General features: G+C 37.4%; 1 protein-coding gene across 4 annotated transcripts in view; it reads left to right on the plus strand.

Annotated features, from left to right (window-relative positions):
* The window catches only part of CSMD1 (CUB and Sushi multiple domains 1), a 1186669-nt gene that overhangs the window by 1007395 nt on the left and 156022 nt on the right, over positions 1-23252 (plus strand). For all 4 annotated transcript variants that reach the window (XM_032184761.1, XM_032184762.1, XM_032184764.1 and 1 more), the window contains 5 exons: positions 631-755; positions 1361-1457; positions 5605-5709; positions 14230-14348; positions 17871-17940. In XM_032184761.1, the coding sequence (XP_032040652.1) occupies positions 631-755; positions 1361-1457; positions 5605-5709; positions 14230-14348; positions 17871-17940 (516 nt within the window). The remainder of the gene's footprint in view (positions 1-630; positions 756-1360; positions 1458-5604; positions 5710-14229; positions 14349-17870; positions 17941-23252) is intronic.

Genomic DNA, 23252 nt, shown 5'->3' on the forward strand with positions numbered 1-23252 from the left:
TGTTTTATGAATAAATACAGGTGTCCTATTTTCTGTGTAGTGTGGTTTTGATTAGCTTAGCTGTGTTTTCTTTGACCTTAAAGAAGCAATTCCTTTTATGTTAAAAAATCACACACAGAATCACAGAATTTCTAGGTTGGAAGAGACCTCAAGATCATCAAGTCCAACCTCTGACCTAACGCTAGCAGTCCCCACTAAACCATATCCCTAAGCTCTACATCTAAACGTCTTTTTAATGTAATCACACCATTTTACTAGCTAGGGCCAATGTTAGAACTATCTTAAGCTGGGGGTAAGTTCACAGGATTTCTGTCAATTGTGGTTGTATTTAAAGTTAGTACTTTGCAGTTGTTAGTTACACACTGGTAAGACATGACTAGGCTGAGCTGCAAGGCTGAGCTCACTCAAAGTTCAGTTTGGATTGTTTATTCATGCTGCCTGTATCTTATGCTGTATGTCATTATTATATTTTAGATAACATTACTTTTTGAGTTTGGTTCAGAAATGTCTCTGAGTTTGTACTACGAAAGAGAATTAAGATAATTTTCTTATTAGTAAAATTATTATTACTTTTCTGTTCCTTGAAATGGTTAAGGTTTTGTAATAATTCATAATAATACTTTCTTTCAGTGCCATGTAGTGGGAATTTTACTGAGCGAAGAGGTACTATTCTATCACCAGGTTACCCTGAACCTTATGGTAACAGCTTGAATTGTGTGTGGAAAATCATAGTGACTGAGGGATCAGGTATTCAGGCAAGTCTATGTTCTGTCAAGCATGGAATATTAAGTATTTTGTGGTTCAGTTTAAAAAGTAAACGTTTATTTCTCTAGAAGTGCCAGAAAACAGTAATGAATTAGATTATTTCAGGGCTACTTCAGATATTTGTGCTTTGGTTTTCTTGGTATTGTTTTTTGATTAGCTTAATTTTAGTTGTTTACATAGGGCCATGAATGTGAAATAGTTAACAAGTGGGTTTCTCTTTTAACTGCAAAATACTGAAGGCAGGCCCTTCAATGCGATATGCAAGTGCCAGCCCTTTCTGTCTGCTAGGATATCACTAAGGCACTTGAAAAGTCTGCAACTGTCTTCGTTATCTTCTCATTTGCACTTTGAGTAATTATTTATAATCATTGAACATATGTGCAAACTCTTTCTTACTCAAATAGTGTCACATTCATATTTGCTAAAAGTTAAGACAACTTAAAAAGTTAATGTTTCATTTACCTTTTTTGTTTGCTTGGACATTCTTATTTATATTCTCTTTGGGGCATATTCCCCTTTCATTTTGCTGTTTCTAGAACATTTAAAAACAGATAAGAGGAGTTGGTTTTAAAAGTTATTTGGTGGTATTTTACAGATCCAAGTCATCAGCTTTGCCACTGAACATAATTGGGACTCTCTTGAAATATATGATGGTGGAGATATGACAGCACCACGTCTTGGGAGCTTTTCAGGTATGGATATGCTTTGATATAAACATACAGGGTATATTTAGGGTATAGGTACAGGGTATAGGTGTGTGAGAGAACATGGCTGGTTCTCACACATACACAAGGAGTGTATTTGTTTGAAATCTTTTATGATATAATTATGAAACTCATTTTGGGGGAGAAAACTTCAGGTGCTGTAAATGTGCTTAAATATTCAAAGAGATTTTCAGAAGCAAATATAATACTAAATTGTTTAACTTTCATTACAGGGATCTAGGTGATGATACTTCTGGAAAAAAAAAAAAATCTCTCACCTACAGCTCCCATAGAGAGGAGATAGTGATAGCAAGTGGTATTGACATTCAAGGAACTTTTTGTTTGATAGCTTTGACTTAGCTTATCCTTATCAGCTCATGTTTTTTCCAGGAAAAAGATGAACCGTTCTATGTTCATCAAAACTCACTGGACCTTAGAGAACAAAACAAACTACTACAACTGGGACATAACAAACCATGTCATTTCTCGTTTCACATATACATTAGGCATACATGGTATTACTCCTTTTTTATGAGACTTTTTTTTATAGTCAGAGCATGATCTATAAACCCAGCAAAGAGAAAAAATATCTCTCATGATCTTAAGTCATGAATTGCATTCTGAACTCTCAAACTAGTCCAAGCCTGATCTGATTCTGGTGTAGCCAAATGATCTTGTGGAAATTTGCCTCTCTGGTTACTACACAAACTTTGAGAGAGTAGATGTATTTGGAGTATGTAAGGAAATGAATGATCAAATAAAAGAAACCCAACATATTATTTATTTGGGTATTGAATTAGATTGATATGATTGCACTTCAAAATCTAAATATTAAAATACTCTAACATTTTATATTAAATGCTAGAAATTACACTGCATATTAAATTGGCAATAATGAAGAAAGAGATTATGAAATGTAATTAGCTTTTGACAGTTAAAATATGTGGCAAATATACCTGGTGGATAAAGAACTGATTAAATGATCCATTTAGCAATGTTCTATTTAACATGGCTATTTAATATAGGTTTGTGAGAAAATTACTGGTTCTCAAGATTCAGTACTTTCTTATCCTACACTAAAAGTGTGTAATCTTGTTTTAGCTTAAAAATCTTCCTAATTTCCAGGATAATTGAAAAAGACTTTTTTTCTTTTTATTACAAATATTTCACTGGAGATTGAGTAGCACAGTAGATTTATAGTTTTCATATAATGAGTGTTGGACAATACAATGAATGTTTGTGTGTGTAGGAAAACAACAGTGAAGAGTACTTAAACATGGCATGAAATCTGCTGTTCTCAAAACTGAACCAGTAATGTGACATTAAAACTGAATTCTTTTTTCCAGGTATAGTTTCATAAATAGTAAAATTCAGCAGGCATCAATACTGTGTCAGTAAATCATGCAGAAAACCATTGTCTGCAGATTTTGCTGATTCTCTCTCTAAAATTCATGTGTGTTCAAAATATGCATTCAAAATGTACAGATATACATCTAATTACTAAGAATTTACTGAACTGTGCTGCTAAACAGTATCAGAGAGTTGACTGGAAAAGGTGAATTCATTGGAGTCCATTTCTTATTGAAGACTTCTCAAAGATAGGTTGCTCTACCATTTCTTTGGGTCAGGGCATGGAAGAGGATAGCAGTTGCCTAGGGTTGGGTGTTGTGGGGCAGGGCTGGGCACCGGGGCCTATGCCAGTGCCCCATCAAGGAGCAGGGCAACCAGGGGCACCATGGCAATCCCAACCACAGGCATCAGGCAGACACCTACCTGGGGATGGGAACGGGATGGAGCCAGGCTGAGACATGGGCCACCGGGTGGGCCCCGCTTGTCAGCGCCCATGGTGGACAGGGCAGGCCTATGGGGAGCTGTAAATGGGCTCAGCTGTGGCTTTTCTGGGGCAGGGGTTGAGAGCCTTGGGGCTGAAATGGGGTCCTGGGTGGAGGGAGGCCCTAGAGGGCTACCCTGGGTAGGACCAGTAAGGGCTGCTTGTTAATGCAGCCCTAAAACATTATCTTGACCTTTTTGGATTAATCCTGTGGGTCATCATCTATCAGTGAATGGCAGAAATATTAGGGCTTTTTTCTTCTTTTTATGCTATGGTAATGTTTTTGATGTGAAGATGCTATTTTAGGGGAAAGTGATAGAAGCTTAATATACAAATCCATAACAAAAATACTGAGACCATGTGTTAACAGATGTAAAGATACCTTGTACTTCTGTCCTCCTGGTTGCAGAATATCTGGATTTTCATACAGCCATCTTGGAAAGGTGCTGCTGTGAATAGGACTGACATTGTGAATGCCATGAGGGCTTCTCTTCAAGCGTGCCATTGTGGCATGAGAAGCAATGGTGTCAAAGTTAGTTTCCTGTGCCTAATATTGACAGGTTATGCCTTTTAGTGGGCTGTTTCTTTTTGAGACCACATTTTCCAGATGTCATGAGACAACACCTGGAGCCATTCAGAAAAATTAGAGAACTATGAATTACATTTGTTTTCAGTATTGCTGGTTCATCAAAGGAATTCTTTTGTCTCATGAGGAAATGAGAATAATGCTGCCTTTATAAAATGAGCATTGAAGTAATTGCTTTTACAACAGTTACTGTATAAAAGCAATACCATTTGAAGACTATATATATTTGTATAGGAGTTTTTTGATTCATGAATGAAGCTCAGTTGCCTTTCCAAATGCTTGAATTAAACAGTGTTATTAATAAGAGAGAGAGAGATAATTCTTATAGTATTATTATTGATCGATCTTACATAAACAGACATGTTTCCGGGTTTAAAAAATAAAGTTATGCACATAATTTTTTTTTAAAGTAAGGGACTGTTTTCAGAGGTTGTCTCTAAACCAGTTAATTATTCCATTTGGGAAGGTCACCATTTTTACAAATAGAATAAAATTTTACTTACCATATCCAGGAAGAAAAAAACTAGTGTTAGTCAGTCTTTTGTTAGAAGATCTTACAAGGGAACAGAAATGCATTAGCATTCATTACTGCCAGAAGAGCAATTTTGTTAAAGGAAGAGGACAGTCATTCTGAGTCAATATCCTCACCTTTACTGAGCAGACACCTTAGCCTTAAATGTATTTCAAATGCTGTTTGGATACCATGAAAAATCCTCCCTTCCAGATGTTTCACTGTTTTCTGTATTCCACTGTAAGTATTGTATGACATGAATGCTCTGTACTGTCTGTGAATTTCTGTAGCTTCCATGTCAGACAAGTAAAGACTTCCTTAAAGAGCTACAGTTTTAAAAGACCAACTTGTAATCTTTTTAGCTCTTCACTATCAATACATTTTTAGATTTAAAAGCTTTTACCTTTCTTAGTTTAGATTGTAGAAATGCAAAGCTAATTCTTTCTGGAGTTTCTTTTCAAGACTGAATTTCAAGCTCATACCTAAGCTGAGCACAGTTGCTATAGAAACAGCAAATGCCCCACAAGAAGCGGAAAATATTTTTTATATGACCACTGTTCATTAGCTACCTGATACTTTCTTTGAGGATAGATGAAAAAAAAAAAAGTCATTTTTAGCCTGAGTAGATTTGCCATCATTAGACTCTATGATGTGAGTTACGTATGGTAACACAGAAGAAATGTGGTGTCAGACTTAGCAATGCTAATAACAATGTATTGAATGTTACAATAAGCTTGTTGTATCACATGCACTGAATTCAGTGACACACAGTTTTATTATTGTTATTTGAATACTTTTTGCTTTCAACTATTCTATTATTCTATGAATTGGCTATATAAAGTTAGTATGTCTTTTTTTTTTTTTTTTTTTTTTTTTTTTTTTTTTTAAACACACTGCACCTACATCTAAGTTTTGTGTCATATCCTAATAGTTAAGATAAGTGGTGAAATATTACAGTTGGAAGAAGATCTGGACACAGAAGATACAGACAAAATGTCCAGCCTGTCTGCTCTATTATGTACTGCTATTTTTTTTATAGAAGTGTAAAAAAGTCAAATGGCAATTAAGCTTATTACCATGAATATGAGAAGAAAATGAGTCTGTCTGGTTGAGTTCTGATTATGGTGTGTTTTTGTTTGTTTGTTTGTTTCTTTTTCAATAAAAAAATATGATATAACAGTTTATACAATAACTTCTATTTTTCTAGGTACAACTGTGCCAGCATTGTTGAATAGCACTTCCAATCAGCTTTACCTACATTTTCACTCTGATATTAGCGTGGCAGCAGCTGGTTTTCACCTGGAATATAAAAGTAAGACTGCTCGCTCTTTGAAACTTTCTCAGGAGAATGCATGCATAAGGACAGAGAGAACATTTATATTGTTGTTTGTTGTTGTGTTTTTTTCCCTGACTTCCAATCTCTACTCAGCACAAGCCTGAGATAAGTGGCATCTATTAAACCGACTTTTTAAATTAAGTGATATTTGAGATTACTGAACTCGGCTTTCACAGTTAGCACCATACAACAAATTAAGATGCCAATTCAGGACAACGTTCAAAAGGTGTGGGGTTTAATATGTATATTTATTTTGTCATGTTTCAGTTTATTCTAAAATATAGATAACAGCAACAAACAAATTAGTTAGTTTCACCGTTGGCCAAATCATAAAAAACAGAACTGATAACACATTATTTTCCTTGCTATTCCTTCAAATTCCTTTCAACAACTGATGTAATTGCAAAACAAGCAAACAAACAACAACCCTCTGCCTCCTCCCTCCCTCCCCAAAAAAACAACAACAAACACAGCTTTAAAATCTCAGAGCTACAATAAAACACTACAGTTCTCTTGGTAAATCACTAGTGGTATGAGCAGAAGAACCTAGGAAGGCTGATGACAGTTTTTGCAGTATTTATGTATTAAGTGTTTATGTATCAAGAAGCTACCCTCCTACCCTGAAACCTCTTGGATTGGTTGTGTTCCACTATGTTTCTCTTCCAGATTATGTCAGGGAGGTTAGAGTGTCAGATAAGAACCAGAACCTGTAATACAGAGATTTCCTTAACTTGTTTAAAATGTCTATTTTGTTACATCAATTGGGTGTTTGTAATACATTCCTACCACAATGTCATACTTCTTGTTTCCTCTGATCCTGATCCACAAACTCTCACCCAATCCATTGACCTGTATGTTGACATGTAAAAGCACCATGCCTTTCAACTTCTTCATATGGAAGGCTATCCCCTGATCTTCCCTGTGTCTTCCTGAAGAGCTTTTATCTGTCCAGCATACTACCCAATATGCAAGCTGTTCTATCACAGCTCAGTTTTGCCAGTGATTTTTCAGTTCTGTGACCATATGTGGAGCTCTAGTTCATCATACTTAATTCCCATTCTGGATGCATTTCTATTATACACTTGAGGTAAGTGTCCTTTCATCCTGTTTTTATGTTTCTGAAGGTGTCTTTCTCTTTGCATCAACATGCACCTTTTGCCTTCTGTACCATTTACTTTTCCTCAAAGAAATGTAGGTTGTAATCTTCTTCCCCATCCTTCCCATGGTGAACCCCTCCTTCCTAGCTGGTCAGTGTTGGCAGAGATACTTTTTCCTACCCAGTCCTCTCCTTTATCCTACAGTGAAAATGTAATTTCGTATGTGTTCTGAACAAGTACAAAATTATTCTAGGAATTTGTTGTACAATGAACATTTTGAAGTTCAATTTTTATCTTTTATCGTATCGGTTTTATTATCCCAGCAATTTCTGGAAAAAAAAAATATTCTGTTAACAAGTAAAAAGTGTTTGGGAGCATGCAAGGTCAGTTGGATTTATGCTTTTGTTTGTCTCCTAATTGTCAGTCTCACAACCATGCTCTGCTAAAACATCTATTGACTTCAGTGGTGCCAATATTTCAATGTCAATGTTTTTTAGAAAAGCAACAGTGCAGGTCAAGGTAACAAAATTCAGCATTCAGAGCTTACTTAACTATTCTGTTGACAGTCTGACAGGAGAGAATAATTTGCTTTCTTGTGTGGTATATAGTCTCTGCAGGGCAAACAGGAGTACAGTATATCTGTGCGTGTCTGTGAATACAGAAACTCAGCAAATCACCACAGCAAGAAGTTACTGTTTTATATTGAGTGGTCTCCTTTTTAGACCAACAAATAAGCAGAAAACAAAATACTTCTCAGTGCAAAACGGTGCAAATATTGCTCATGTTTGGTTATGAATTCTGAAGTCTGTGATCACTCAGTCACCTACTGGTTGAAGCAGCACTGGAAAAAAATAGCTTTTTCAGAAGTCAATTTAAAAGTCAATTTAAAATTGATTGAAAGGACATTTTTATTCCAAAGGATTGGGGTGTTTTACAGGTACAAAAATAGTGATAGTGGGGGTCTTCAATATCTATTTTTAAGTCTGTTCTCTTTTATGAAACAGCTGCAGCAGGATTTGGATCAGCATTCTAGTTGCAAAATGGTCAATCATTTGGGTTCACCTTGTCTTTTAAGTGTTTTATCAAAAGTAGTAGAACACTAAGACCAGATGTACAAGGCGGACACAACTGTACAAAAATTATGACACCCCATTATAAGTCCAGAGACCTGTGTTTAATAGTACTTTAGGGGACAGAGCTGGACTTGGGCTCTTCAGAATATAAGCTATTGGTCATGATATTTAAGTAGGTGATGGAGTACATGGTTTTCAGTTATTGTTCCAGAACACATTTGAAAAATTTATAAGAGAGAGCCTGAGAGTTTCTCTCCTTTCCTGTTGCTGAAATTCTCTACATACTTTGCTTACAAAGATATTCTTCTGAGAATTAGTAAGGTGGGTTCAGGTCACTGCAGGTATCAAAAGGTCTTCTTTCCTACTTTTTGTCAATTGTCAGTAGCTGCTTTTCAGGAACCCACTATCTTATCTTCTTTCAGTTGGTCTTTGCTGAAGACAGAGGAAAAGCAATAGATTTTGAACCCATTCATATGTTCTGCAGTTTAATGTAGGGCTTCTCCTTTATTTTATGTAGTTACGAGAAAAGAAATTGAGTGACAGGGGAAAAAACTGTTTCACAGATGAAGGACAGATTTCCAGAAATATGTAAGAAAATAATTTTCATAAAGACAGTAATAAGTGAGTATCACTTAGGAACATTCCCTTCATCTCAGAAGAAATTCCAAGAAGCAAGAGAAACAGAGGAGTATCCTTAGTTGTCCTCAAATTATTTTTATTCAGAAGATAAATTATTTATCTAGAATAGATAAATAATATTATTAAATAATTATTATACATAGAATTTTATTATTTAATTATTATTATAATATTATATATAGAATAGATATTATATATCACATTTGTATAATAGAATAAATGGAGGGGAACTTCTACTTAAAAATGTATTTTTCAGAAGTGTAAATGCGATAAGCATGCCTGGATTTAGGTTACTATGTTAGGGAAAATAGCTTTATTTCAGTAAAATATACTTAATTTACTTTTATATGATCACATATATTCTACACTGCATATTGCTTTTTTAAAGTAACTTTATAAAACTTAATAAATACTTTATAAAAGATTCAGCTTCTACTCACAGCTTATTTATATGCTAAATATTTCAAGTTAATTTAAATAACTTAATAAGCCTTGTTTTATTTCTTGAAAAGGTGCATTCCTTTTAACTTTTTAAATTCCTTTTAAATTCCTTTAATGGAATTTTAATGGAAATTTATGTATGGATGGAATTTCTGGAATGGATGGAAACATATATCATTAAAATTCCTTTTCATGATGGAATTTTAAAAATTGAGATGGTCATCTCCATTTTTTTTTTTTTTTTTTTGTTGTTTTTTTTTTTTTTTTTTTTTTTTCCTGTGTATTTCTTTATTTCCATGAGAATGTTCTGGTCAGTCTGCTTCTGTAAATCTTAGATTGTGTCTAACCTAGGCAGACAGCATGTTCCCTTTGCAGCCTTCAAAACCACACAAGTCTTCTGGTGACTAATACAATTTAGTCATTTACCTTAGGATGTTTTTTATGTTAGGCATCAAAAATACATATATGAATTAGTTGTCCAAGTTGAGTGGTCTTACCTAATTCGTATGCTATGACATGACATTTGTGCCATGATATAACATTTTTTTTTGTTTGTTTGTTCATTTTTTAAGAATGGCAGATACATGAACTCAGCCAAGTCAAGAGAAGGAATTGGTCAGTACCTTAGAAAAATGTAAAACTGATCGAAGTGTTGAGAAAAAAGTATTGTTGAGAGCCACTGTGTGGCATTGTTTCTTGTTATTTCAGAAGGATTATAGATGTTAAACTGATTGCAGCAATCTGTGATGACAAACAAAGCAGTAAAATGTATGCAAAAGATAACTGTAGGAAAGACAAAAAATAATCTTTCAAACTAATCTTTCATATGCATGTTTTTCTCCCAAACTGTGGTAGAATAAAAAATACAATCATTTTCACAACTACCAGCAAACATGTGCTTTGTTGCATTTCCAGTACATACAGCAGTAGGAAGAATAAATATTCCTGCCCTTTGATTGAATTCATTTTAATTTTAATGAACAAAGGAAGAAACTATCCAAACAGGATGATTTAGAAATGTCTGTTTAATTCAATTGCATTTGTAGGCACTGATGTTTCAAGCCTAGTCTTAAAATCTCTTTTATTAATTCTAGTACTTTCAGTATTTAATTTAATATACAAACAAATATAGAATATAATAAATGTCTGAAAATAATGAGTATTTGCTCACACAACACCCTGCTTGAACCTCTCAGTTGAAGTTAGTTTTGCTTTTCTAGGAGCTTAATATATGGTGAACATAGACACATAGATTTGGGCCACAAACCTCTCTAAAAGTTTGTGTAAATATATCTAAACGAAATGATTATAATTAAAACAGTTCAATAAAAATCATGCTTTATGCAGTCAGTGCTTTAATAATGTCATCTAGCTTTATTACCTTGAATTAAGACACATGGCATGATTCGGTGTCATTCTTCCTATAAGCCTTTGTTTTACAGGTATACCAAGATGATGTAATATATGCAACAAAATGAGCATACTTTTAATTACTTTCTCTTTTTCTGAAACTTTTCAGTTGTGTGTTTTCAAGTGCTAAAGGTTCTCAGGAACTGACATAATACAAACAATTAATATTTTTTTAGCATTTCTTAAAGATCTCAACAAATTGAAGGATAAGATCAGACGAGAAGAGAACATATACTTCTAAATAGCAGGTTTTCTGTTTTTGTTTGTTTGTTGTGGTCCACATTAAGATCTTTCACACAATTAGATCTTTTCCCATTATTAAATCAGGTGTGAGTCATAAATGAGGAAATTTTAATATAATAGGTCCAGATCCTGTCAGTATATCTATATACCTTCCTGGCTGTTGAAAAGAATCTGACCTCTCTTGCAGTAATCCAGTAAGGTAAATGCATTTTCAAGGCTGGTGTCTGAAGCATGCAGTTTTGGAAAGAACAACTTGGGTTGCTGATATACGCCAGCATCAAAACAGAAAGAAGTAACTCCAGCTTTACGTTTGTAGTGTAATAAAGAACAGTATGTTCAGTTAGCCACATAAGGGTGGGAGGGAGGAAGTCAAAAAAGAAAGCCCAGTGACTTTGGGTCATGCTGTCAAGAAATTCTTGTATTGCTCAGTTTGCAGCTTTCTGAAATGGACACTAATGGGCATTCATATTGTCAGATATGCCAGCAAGGATTTTCTTTCTGCCATCAATGGCAGTGATGTTTGGACAGAATTTGAGGTAATTGTAGGCATGTATATAATTATTGAAGTGAGGCATGTTTGTCTTATGGCACAGCAGAGGCCAAAAAAGTATTTATCAGGCAGTAAGTGGAAGAAGGTCAGGAAGAAGGTTATCATTCTTGACGTTGATGTGTTCTCTCTTGTACTGCATAGCAGAAGCAGAGCTCCGAAGAGCATGCACTGAGCAATCCTTGTCCTTTTTTGATTGCTTAGACTTGACATTTTACATGTTTTCCCTTTATTACTGACTGTTCACATACAATCTCATTTAATGTATTTCAAAGTCATGGATAGTTAAGTTCTTTCATTTGTCCCCAGATACTGAATTTCGTTTGCTTTCTCTGAAACATTCATTATTTCAACAACATTCAAACATTGTGACTGTATCAGTCGCAATCAGAATGTTTTAAAATCAATTAAGTTTGAAAACGTTAGTTTTCATACCATAGATTTTTACAGAACCCTATGACAAGTTAAATTGAAATTTTACTATACCAAGTAAATAGTTTTCCTGAAAAGAGCAAGACAGAGCATATTATTTTTGTTCTCTTATTCAAAAGTAAATGTTATAGGTTAATATTATGTAATGAATAGATGATGGGGGCTAAGGACTGAAAATATTTTACTGTTTCCAACTTTCTATTTTCTTTTGAGGAAGTAATATTGCTTCTTACTGTTTTGTATATCAAATAAAGTAAATTATGAGTTGGTTTTGCATACCATTTTTTGATATAATAGAATATTCTATATTATGAATATTATTCCAATGGAATAGAAGCAATAATATAAAGCAAACAACAGAAAGATTTTTTTTTATCAAATTATTAAAATATTAAGATAAATAATGTAGTGTCATACCATATTAACAGTTGAACAGAAAATGACTTCAAAGCTTTTATTTTGATTAGTCTATATGCTATTTAAATAATGACAGAAAGAGCTATATTGTAAGCACATTGTTAATATTGCCATGCACTCACTGTTACAAAACTATTTCTTGACTCAGTAAAATCTGCAAAAATAACTTGATACAAATTTAGACTGCAGACCTGTAACTCTCAACACACACACCAATTCTGAATTCAACAAAAGCATGAATTTCTTGAAGACAGGAAGTAAATATCAAATTTATATTCATAGAATTCATCAAGTACATCTCTATCTAAAAGCATTTAATCACAGTGTCTTTGTTAGGGGCTTACTTGCTTAATAATGGTGTGTTTGGAGCCTATCTTTTATTTTATTTTCTATTCAAGAGTGAGAAGGCTAAGGAAATTCAGAAATGCATCTTGATTTGCTTGAGTTCTGTATGAATACAAGCAAAAAAAAAATTAATTAGCCATAATAAATAACAATAATTAATAAACAAATAGTCTATAATAAACGATAGTCTTTATAGTGTAGTAATTTTTGTAATAAGATGCTACCTTTCACTTAATACTGGAGAAAAGAGGCAGTTCGTATGGGTGCAGATCATGGCTAAATAGTGCCTATACATACCCAAATAAATTGTTCAGACATGGACACTTTTATGGTATTATGGAACACTGATTGGTTGACCAAAGGAATTATACTAGGAAACTGCAACTAAAATAAAACCATTAAGGTTAACGATGATATTATTCTCATGCCTATGTTAAATATTACAGTTCATAATTACCATGAAGTCCCTATTCGCCACATGGAGCCACCAAAACATCGAAAGTTTCTGATATTGTTAAAATGCCAATATTTGTAAATTTTGTGGAAGCAATTACTGAATATCTTTAAATTGACTTTAGATATTTTTTTAAATTATACATTGCATTACAAAAGTACTTCAGAGATATCCTGTAGCTTTTAACACTTAAATAATTCTTTATGTGTTAATTAGAAAATGTTTAGTTTAATGACTCTTGCAGCAGTTGTTTTAAAGATTGTACTTCATAGCTTAATAGCTGTCATTCAGCATTAGAGTAGCTTGCTGCTAATACCTGAAAAAAATGAAATGTAGTAAGACTCAAGGGCACAGGACATAGAAAGAGTGTACATGACTATGGAACCTATTTCCAGAAAGAAACAAAATGGCTCAGCAACAACAATTTCAGGAGAATATATAAGAGCTATTTCAAACTTCTGTGAAATTAAATTTTGTAATCAGACCATAAACTAGCAAAATATTTCTAGTGGTTCATTTGTTTGCAAAACAAATCTTAAAAACATGAGATTTTTAAATCCAATGAACATCTTGTCAACTGTCCTTATCATTTGAAGCATGTTAGCTTAGTTAGCTGAGTTGATATTTAATTTTTGTGTTGTGTTGACTAAATCCTTAGACAGGCACAAAATAAAAAGATAAAAGTGATATATACTTAGCAAAAAGAATAAATTGCTATGTTGGGTTGCCAAACATATCTGAGAAATTACCAGTCATGGATAGTTTTTATAAAGTAATCTTCTGCTTCTAACACCTGGCTAAAAATAGTTAAGAACAGAGACTGTTCTGTTACACCTATGCAAAGATTTAGTTTCAAGTTTAAAGTTCTAAATTTCAGATGTCTGAACTTCTTTATAGTCAACACACGAGATCAATTATCTAAACATAAGGAATACCCTTGGTCTCTAGCTATCCAACCATCTAACCTCAGTAGTTTTTCTTTTTTGCTGCTGAAAAGAGAGCGCATACATATGTACTTTCTCTCTGCTTCTCTCATTAAAAGGAAAAGAGCAGAAGTTATATATATATATATATATATATATATATATAAAAAAAAAAATCCTAGAATTAACATACTGTTTGAAGACAATAAAATGATGCAGGATATCATATCAACATGACATGATAATTGGTACAGTTGCAGTGTATAATCTTTGTGTTTCAGTCATACCATTTGTATTTTGCAGGGTAGTTCTGAAAATCTCTGTGCTTTAAACAACAGTACAGCTTAATGTTGAAATATGTTTTAATTAATGTTCTGTTAAAAACAAATTATGCCGTTGAAAGAGTTAATTAGAAAATATCAACAAAGAGATGTCTACTTACTTATGCTTTTTGTTTTGTTTTTACTTTCCTCAGCTGTAGGCCTTGCTGCCTGTCCAGAACCAGTAATTCCTAGCAATGGGATCAAATCAGGAGACAGATATATGGTGAATGATGTGTTGTCATTTCAGTGTGAGCCAGGATATACATTACAGGTATTTCTTCTTTTCTTTCTTTTGTTTTCTTCAAAATATACACTGTGGAATATACACTGTCTGGCACATCTTGCATGTCTTATATCTTAAAATACCATTGAGTAGTAAAAAAACATCAAATGGACAAGGAAATGACATGGCTAAAATATTTTTTCTAGAAAATGATTTTAGTACTATGCTTATTGAAACCATACTGTGTTTTTCCATTTTTTTGAAAGTAGTTCTTCTAAGTGAAATTTTAGCCATGGTGGTAGAGACATGTAATGGGATTCCCTATTCTGCTCAGAAAACAGTTGAACATCCGATTATTCGGTATAGCCTATAACAGTGATCTGATACAACAAAGAGAGAAAATTAATTAAGACTGATTCCTCTTGAAGGAATGGAATTCCTCTTGAATGGAATAACGTCTAATCTAATTTATTCTATCTGAAAAACAGCTTATCTAATCAGAATTGGCTGTTTATGCTCCCACTGTAGACCCACGCCCAAAAAATGACTCATCCTAAGATTGTTCATTATTAGGACAGGTACCTCCTCTGAAAGTATCACCTTTCTTCACTGATTAAGATGTCAGAAGGTTAGCATGGATATCTAATATTGCATTGTTTAGGTTTGATGGATTGACTCCTACTTGTACTGCCCATGATATTGCATGATCTTCTCTCCCTACTTTCTCAGCTATGAAACATCTGAATCTTGCATATGAAAAAAAAGAAAGGGTATGGTTCAGTTTTTTATGACATGCATTAGATATAGATAAACCCTCAAGATATAGTCTCTTTGAATTTTCTGTCTATACTGAAAATAGTATTACTGAAATACTGAGGTGGATTCATTCACGTTAGGGTATACTTCAGAAATAGTAGGAATGTGTATCAGAAACCTTCTGAACGTTGTTATCCCTGTCTTGATGTTTTGTACCTATTTTTACTTAGAGCAAATTCTAAAGTGTGATTTCAAAAAAAAAAAATACAGTATTAGTATAAAATAATAATTTATTTGTATTGAAGAGATCTGCATATAAGCTGATCTGTGGTAATGCTCAGTTCAGTGTGTATACCACTATCACAAACCCACAAGATGTCTTTTGTGTGTATCTTTTCTGTAGTCCTTGAATATGACTAACTGCACTTATGTTTTTATACTTAGAGGGATTCTATAATGAAGTACTTACTTAAAATTTCATTGCATATTGTTCCCTAATGTGATTTCTTAATTCTACTTCCACACAGACAAATTTAGTTCTAACTGTGGAATCTGACTAATATAAAAAATGGTTTTGCAATCTTGTCTTAAGCATAAAAAGAATTTTCAATGACTAAATTCAAAAATGAATAAATAGGAAAGACTATGAAACTTTTCAAGATAGTAATGAGGATATATATACTGTACTGTATAATATCTATACTTACTCTGCTGTAAGAAAGATACAAATTTATGTATCAGATGTTGCTCGGCCAAGATGAATAAAAATGGCTCCAAATAAAAAATATATAAATAAGGAAAGTAAAGTTCTCTGAGGTGCAATATCTTTTGTATTCAACAAGTATAAACCAAGCATAACTTTGCATATCCATACACATTTCCGTATGTGTGTTGTGTTTTTTTTTTTTTTCTTCCCACTCTATATATGAATTTACCCCCAGTCTTTAGAGAACTTATTCACAGCTAGCAATAACAATCAGGTGAGGATTAGTTTATAATTGAGACTTACCAGGAAAGTCATAGAGCTTAAACTACTGCCTGGAGATGCATAAGAAAGGTAATTGCTAGCTGTAGGATTAAGTGTCTCCCCCCAGGAGGGAACTTTGAAAGACTGAAATCAGAGTGTGCTCTTGTTGCAAGGAGGCTTGAAACCAGAGGAATCATTTCACTTTATTTTTCAAAAGATCTTTTATAGACCATTTTACTTTTTACATGACTGTGGTAGATAAATTATGGCTTCCCTAACCCCAGCTCACATCAGAGAAATGCAATCACAGAAGACGGGAAAGAGAGGATAAAATAAACCAGGAAATATTGAATTAAGTAAATTATTCAAAACTTCATCCATTTTGCAAGTAACTAAAATCACACAATAAGTGCACAGATCTTTTTCCTTTAAATTAAAAAAGTATTCTCGTAAGAAAAATACTTTGTGTTAATTTTAATGTAATTTTTTTTTACTTTTTTTTTCTATTTTTTTCCAAAATGCTTCAGTTTGAATGTCAGAGGTTGTATAAATATATTTAACTAAATGATTATTTAAGTTTCATCCCATGTATTTCAATACAATTCTGTATGAGCTTTATTCAAATTAGTATGATTACTTTTTTTTTGTAAATATAACAAATAACATGAAAACAAATTCATCAAATGTATTTTCTTTTACTAGTTTACTTACTCGATTTTATTTTTCTGAGAATTGGATTGCTTTGGACAAATAATATATAAATAAAATTTCATAACATATTGATAAAATGTGCTACCTTGCTAACTATCAGGCTCTTAATACACTTCATAAAAACAAACAAGAGATGTGACTTCCAATGTCATATATCCAAATTACTGACACCAGAACTATGCCTTGCTCTCAGTCCATGTCTCGTTCACTATATCAGACTCTTTCACTCATGCCAGTTTATTCAGTGTTTGCCTTCCAACAGCAGATGCATAAACTGAGTTTCTCAGAGGAGAGAAATGACAAAAAAAAAAAAAAAAGGCTTTTGTTTGTGCTACTGTAAAGTTTTCAGCTTGAACTGTTGCTGGTGCAACTAAAGCTTAGAGCATTTTGCAGACGTTTCAGGGCAGCCACCCTGAAGTGTATGTGGGAGTAGGTTTTGCAGATTACAGCCATGACATTTTTCACTTCTAGCTACCATATGATTCTGCTTGGTTCTTGGGATATTTCTTCAAAATAGGCAGAATAAATTAAACATGACAGCTAAATAAAAAGGCACTTGTCCTTTTATAGCTGTCTGCCAAGATATTGCATGTGTGCAGTGGGTCATATTGTGAGGGTATGTGAGAGTTCAAGGCCTGCTGGTAATTGTGGATGACTTTTTTGGCATGGTCCACATCCATACCATCTGTAGCAAGCAGATGTGGAACAAATTTCTCTCAGTCTGTACTTCTCAGAGCAATGGTTGACTCATTCCATATTGTAGCCTGAAGGTGAAATCATATTCTTACACTGTGGACCAGGGCCCTGGAATAAAATGGGGACTGAACTGACTTGACCATATGAATGCACAGTCAGCTGCTTCTCTCTTGTAATCATCCTTACATTTAGTCTGAAATTTTGAAGAGGTTTTCAAGTTATCAAAAGAAGAGCATTTCAGAACATTTAGCCAGCAGAAAAAGATGATGAAAGCTGAAGTATTTGAAAATAGTTTAACAAACTCATGAAAGTGATTATAATGCAGTTGGTTGATATATGAAAAGTGTACGTGATGAGGCAGGAAGTCCTTTGTAGCTCTGCTTTGCTGGCAGGTCCCATAATGAGTATCTAAAATCTCATATTTTTCCCTTTCCAAACAGGGCCGTTCTCATATTTCCTGTATGCCAGGAACAGTTCGACGTTGGAACTATCCATCTCCTCTCTGCATTGGTATGGATACTTACTTGTTTACATCATGTTCTAAACATCACAGAATTATAGAATGGTTTGGAAAATGCCTTAAAGATCACCTAGTTCCAACCCCCTGCATGGACAGGGATGCCACCCACTAGATCAGGTGGTCCACGGCCCCATCCAGCCTGGTCTTGAACACACTCCAGGAATGAGGCATCCACAGCTTCTCTGGGCAACCTGTTCCAGTGCCTCACCACACTCTGAGTGAAGAATTTCTTCCTAATGTTTAATCTAAACCTATTCTTTTTTAGTTTAAAACCATTCCCCCTTGTCTTATCATTATCTGCTTGAGTAAAAAGTCACTCACTATCTTTTTTATAAGCCTTTTTTAAGTACTGAAAGGCATCAATGAGGTCATCCCAGAGCCTTCTCTTCTCCAGGCTGAACATCCTCAGCTCTCTCAGCCTCTCTGATCATCTTCATGGCCTTCCTCTGCACCCACTTAACAAGTCCACATCTTTCATGTGCTGGGGGCCCCAGACCTGGATGGAGCACTCCAAATGGGGCCTCACAAGGGTAGAGTAGGGGGGGACAATCCTCTCCCTTGGCCACTCCTCCATTGATACAGCCCAGGATGCAGTTGGTCTTCTGGGCTTCAAGCATGCACTGCTGGGTCATGTTGAGCTTTTTGTCCACCTGAACCCCCAAGTCGTTCTCTGCAGGTCTGCTTTCCATGAATTCTTCTCCCAGTCTGTCCTCATGTCTGGGATTGCACTAACCCAGGTGCAGCACCATGCACTTGAACTTGTTGAACCTCATCATGCACATATGGACCTTCTTTATATTCCCCAAGATCACTTCAGCTGGGCTATCAACTGCATCATCTTTTTAGAGGAGCCCTTCCTAATTCCTTTGGGACAATTCACATGTATTTTCCTGTTGCTTCCTAAAATGTCAGTGTTTCCAGGTTCCCCGGTCACTCAGAGGAACATCGTCTTCCCCAGCTTACTCTAGTTTAAAGCTCTGCTAATAAGTCCAGCCAGCTTACTGCCTAGAATGCTTTTGGCCCACCTGGTCAGGTGCAACCCACCTTGTGTCAGCATGCCTGGTCTCTTAAAAGTGTGACTGAGATTGTACAACCCCAACTGAGATCACACAACCCCAAATCCTGATCATGGCACCAGCCACACAGCCAGTCATACACTTGATCTATCATCTTCTTCTTGGGTCTCAGTCTCCAACTGGCAGGACAAAGGAGAACAGTACTTGCGCTCCTGATCCCTTCAGCATCTTTCCAGGGGGCATAAAGTTCCTTATGATATTTCAAATTATCCTTGTTGCAGCCTCATTTGACCATATGTGAAAGAGTAGGAATGGGTGGTAGTCTTCTGGCCACACCAGGCTTAGTAGCCTCTTTATGGTATCACAAATGCGGGCAATGAGAAGGCAGCAGAAGTCCCTCGAGAGATTATCCAGATGTCAAACAGATGCCTCAGCACCTCTCAGAGAGGAGTCTCCAGTTATTAACACAATTTGTTAATATGTTAATGAGTTGTTTGTTTTTTTTTTGTTGTTGTTGTTATTGTTGTTGCACTGGTTCTAATACAGGTGGTTGGTTGTACCAACTTCGTCCTTTCCTGGCTCCTTGCCATTACTCACACACTCCTTTTTCCAGCCCCAGAGCATCATATGTGTTGTGTAGGGGCACCTCGGGTGCAAGAGGGAGACTCTTTCACCTGCTCCAAGCAGAGACAAGGGATCAGTCTCCCTTGTCTTGTGAGTCAGTCAAGTCTGTCAGTTCAGGCCTAGAAGCCAGCTTACCTTCCCCTTGCCAGGACCTAAGTCTCTCAGCCTGTGTCAGAGCACAATACTGAGCATCAATCTCCTGCTCAGATTCCTTGATAACTTTTTTTTTTTTTTTTTTTTTTTCCATGGTGAGCTCCTCTCACAACATGGCAGTGTGCTCAAAAAGTTCATTCAGCTGGCACACTTTTATCTGCAGCATCCACTTCTATCTTCAGGCCCGAGGGGGACATCCAGATTCTGGAGTTCTCTGCAACTGAGGGCCTGGGCAGCTATGTTGGTTCTCAGAGGTCTGTTTGGGTGTAGGCCAGGTTTCAGCCTCAGCCTGGCTATCGCAGTGAGTGGACACCATTTCTGTTTCAGTAGGGGGCTGTTTCTTACTGATCTCAGAATAGAAGAAAGTGGCACACCTTCTGCCTTTCCTGTGTGCCCTCATGATCGAACTACCATGCTGTGCCCTGGATGATGTGCCATGCCCTGTTTGCCTGCCCTATTCGCCTCAATCCGGTCACTTGCTCTCCCTAGGGGCTGTTTTGTATGTTTGTGGGGTGGCTGCTACTGCTCCTGGCCCTGCTCACAGCTCACCAGCAGCTCGCATGAGGGCTGCCTGCTCCTGGTGGCTCCCTTCCTAGGACTGTCCTGGTGCAGGAACCACCTTCACACTGCAAACCCCTCCTCTGCTGCAGAACATGCCTTCCCCACAGTATGAGCAGCGACTTCTGGGGATAGAGGAATTACAGAGTTCTAGAGACACAAAAGAGTCTGAATCCTTTCATTTGATAAAGTCATTAAAAGGTGCTGAATTAAAAAGTTCATTGAAAACGAATCACAGAATCACAGAATCACAGAATTTCTAGGTTGGAAGAGACCTCAAGATCATCGAGTCCAATCTCTGACTTAACGCTACCAGTCCCCACTAAACCATATCCCTAAACTCTACATCTAAACATCTTTTGAAGACTTCCAGGGATGGTGACTCCACCACTTCCCTGGGCAGCCTGTTCCAATGCCTCACAACCCTTTCAGTAAAGAAGTTCTTCCTAACATCTAACCTAAAACTCCCCTGGTTCAACTTAAGCCCATTCCCCCTCGTCCTGTCACCAGGCACGTGGGAGAACAAACCAACCCCCACTTCACTACAGCCTCCCTTGAGGTACCTATAGAGAGCAATAAGGTCGCCCCTGAGCCTCCTCTTCTCCAGGCTGAACAAGCCCAGCTCCCTCAGCCGCTCCTCGTAGGACTTGTTCTCCAGGCCCCTCACCAGCTTCGTTGCCCTTCTCTGCACCCGCTCAAGCACCTCGATGTCCTTCTTGTAGCGAGGGGCCCAAAACTGAACACAGTACTCGAGGTGCAGCCTCACCAGAGCTGAGTACAGGGGGACGATCACTTCCCTAGCCCTGCTGGTCACACTGTTCCTGATACAAGCCAGGATGCCGTTGGCCTTCTTGGCCACCTGAGCACACTGCTGGCTCATATCCAGCCGACTATCAACCATCACTCCCAGGTCCTTCTCTGCCTGGCAGCTCTCCAACCATTCCTCTCCCAGCCTGTAGCTCTGCTTGGGGTTATTGCGCCCCAGGTGCAGGACCCAGCACTTGGCCTTGTTGAACTTCATGCAGTTGACATCAGCCCATCGGTCCAGCCTTTCCAGATCCTCCTGCAGAGCTTTCCTACCCTCGAGCAGATTGACACACGCACCTAACTTGGTGTCATCTGCGAACTTACTGAGGGTGCACGCGATGCCCTCGTCCAGATCATCGATGAAGATATTAAAGAGGACTGGCCCCAGCACCGAGCCCTGGGGAATGCCACTAGTGACTGGCCTCCAACTGGACTTGACTCCATTTACCACGACTCTTTGGGCCCGGCTATCCAGCCAGTTTCTAACCCAACGAAGCATGCGCCAGTCCAAGCCATGAGCAGCCAGTTTCTTGAGGAGAATGCTGTGGGAAACGGTGTCAAAAGCCTTGCTGAAGTCAAGGTAGACCACATCCACAGCCTTTCCCTTGTCCACCCAGCGCGTCATTTTGTCATAGAAGGAGATCAGGTTCGTCAAGCAGGATCTGCCTTTCATAAACCCATGCTGACTGGGCCGTATTGCCTGCTTGCCCTGCAAGTGCTGCATGATGACTCTCAGGAGGATCTGCTCCATGAGCTTCCCTGGCACTGAGGTCAAACTGACAGGCCTGTAGTTTCCCGGGTCTGCCCTCCTGCCCTTCTTGTAGATGGGCGTCACATTTGCTAGCCGCCAGTCAACTGGGACCTCCCCCGATCGCCAGGACTGCTGATAAATGATGGATAGTGGCTTGGCCAGTTCCTCTGCCAGTTCTCTCAGTACCCTTGGGTGGATCCCATCCGGCCCCATCGACTTGTGCACATCCAAGTGCCGTAGCAGGTCACCAACGAGTTCTTCATGGATAGTGAGGGCCACATCCTGCTCCCTATCCCCTTCCACCAGCTCAGGGTACCGAGTATCCAGAGAACAACCGGTATTGCCGCTAAAGACTGAGGCAAAGAAGGCATTGAGCACCTCCGCCTTTTCCTCATCTCTTGTAACTAAGTTACCCCCCGCATCCAGTAAAGGACGGAGATTCTCCTTAGTCCTTCTTTTTGTGTTGATGTATTTATAGAAACATTTTTTGTTATCTTTAACGGCAGTAGCCAGATTGAGCTCCAGATGAGCTTTGGCCTTCCTAATTTTGTCCCTGCACAGCCTCGCTACATCCTTAAAGTCCTCCCTAGTGGCTTGCCCACTTTTCCAAAGATTATAAACCCTCTTTTTTCTCCTAAGATCAAGCCACAATTCTGTGTTGAGCCAGGCTGGTCTTCTTCCCCGCCAGCTCGTCTTTGGGCACGTGGGGACAGACCGTTCCTGCGCCATTAAGATTTCCCTCTTGAAGAGCGCCCAGCCTTCCTGGACCTCTCTGCCCTTCAGAACTGCCTCCCAAGGGACTCCACCAACCAGTGTCCTGAGCAGCTCAAAGTCAGCCCTTCGAAAGTCCAATACAGCGGTTTTACTGGTCCCCTTCCTGGCCTCGCCAAGAATAGTGAACTCCACCAGTTCGTGGTCACTCTGCCAAAGACAGCTCCCGACAATCACATCCTCCACCAGTCCTTCTCTGTTTGTGAAGAGAAGGTCTAGCGGGGCACCACCCCGGTAGGTTCACTAACCAGCTACGTCAGGAAGCTATCTTCCACGCTCTCCAGAAACCTCCTAGACTGCTTCCTCAGGGCTGTGTTGTGCTTCCAGGATATGTCAGGGAAGTTGAAGTCCCCCACGAGTACAAGAGATGACGATTTTGCAACTTCTGTCAGCTGCCTGTAGAATTCCTCATCCGTCTCCTCATCCTGGTTCGGCGGTCTGTAGCAGACCCCGACCAGGACACTAGCCTTGTTGTCCCTGCCGATCCTAACCCAAAGGGACTCGACCTTTTCATTCCCAGCCTTGAGTTCTACAACCTCGAAAGACTCTCTAATATAGAGAGCCACACCACCACCCCTTCTGTGCTGCCTGTCCCTTCTAAAGAGCTTATAGCCAGGCATTG

This window comes from Aythya fuligula, chromosome 3 (genome assembly GCF_009819795.1).
Source record: "Aythya fuligula isolate bAytFul2 chromosome 3, bAytFul2.pri, whole genome shotgun sequence".
In the NCBI taxonomy this organism is placed as follows: domain Eukaryota; kingdom Metazoa; phylum Chordata; class Aves; order Anseriformes; family Anatidae; genus Aythya; species Aythya fuligula.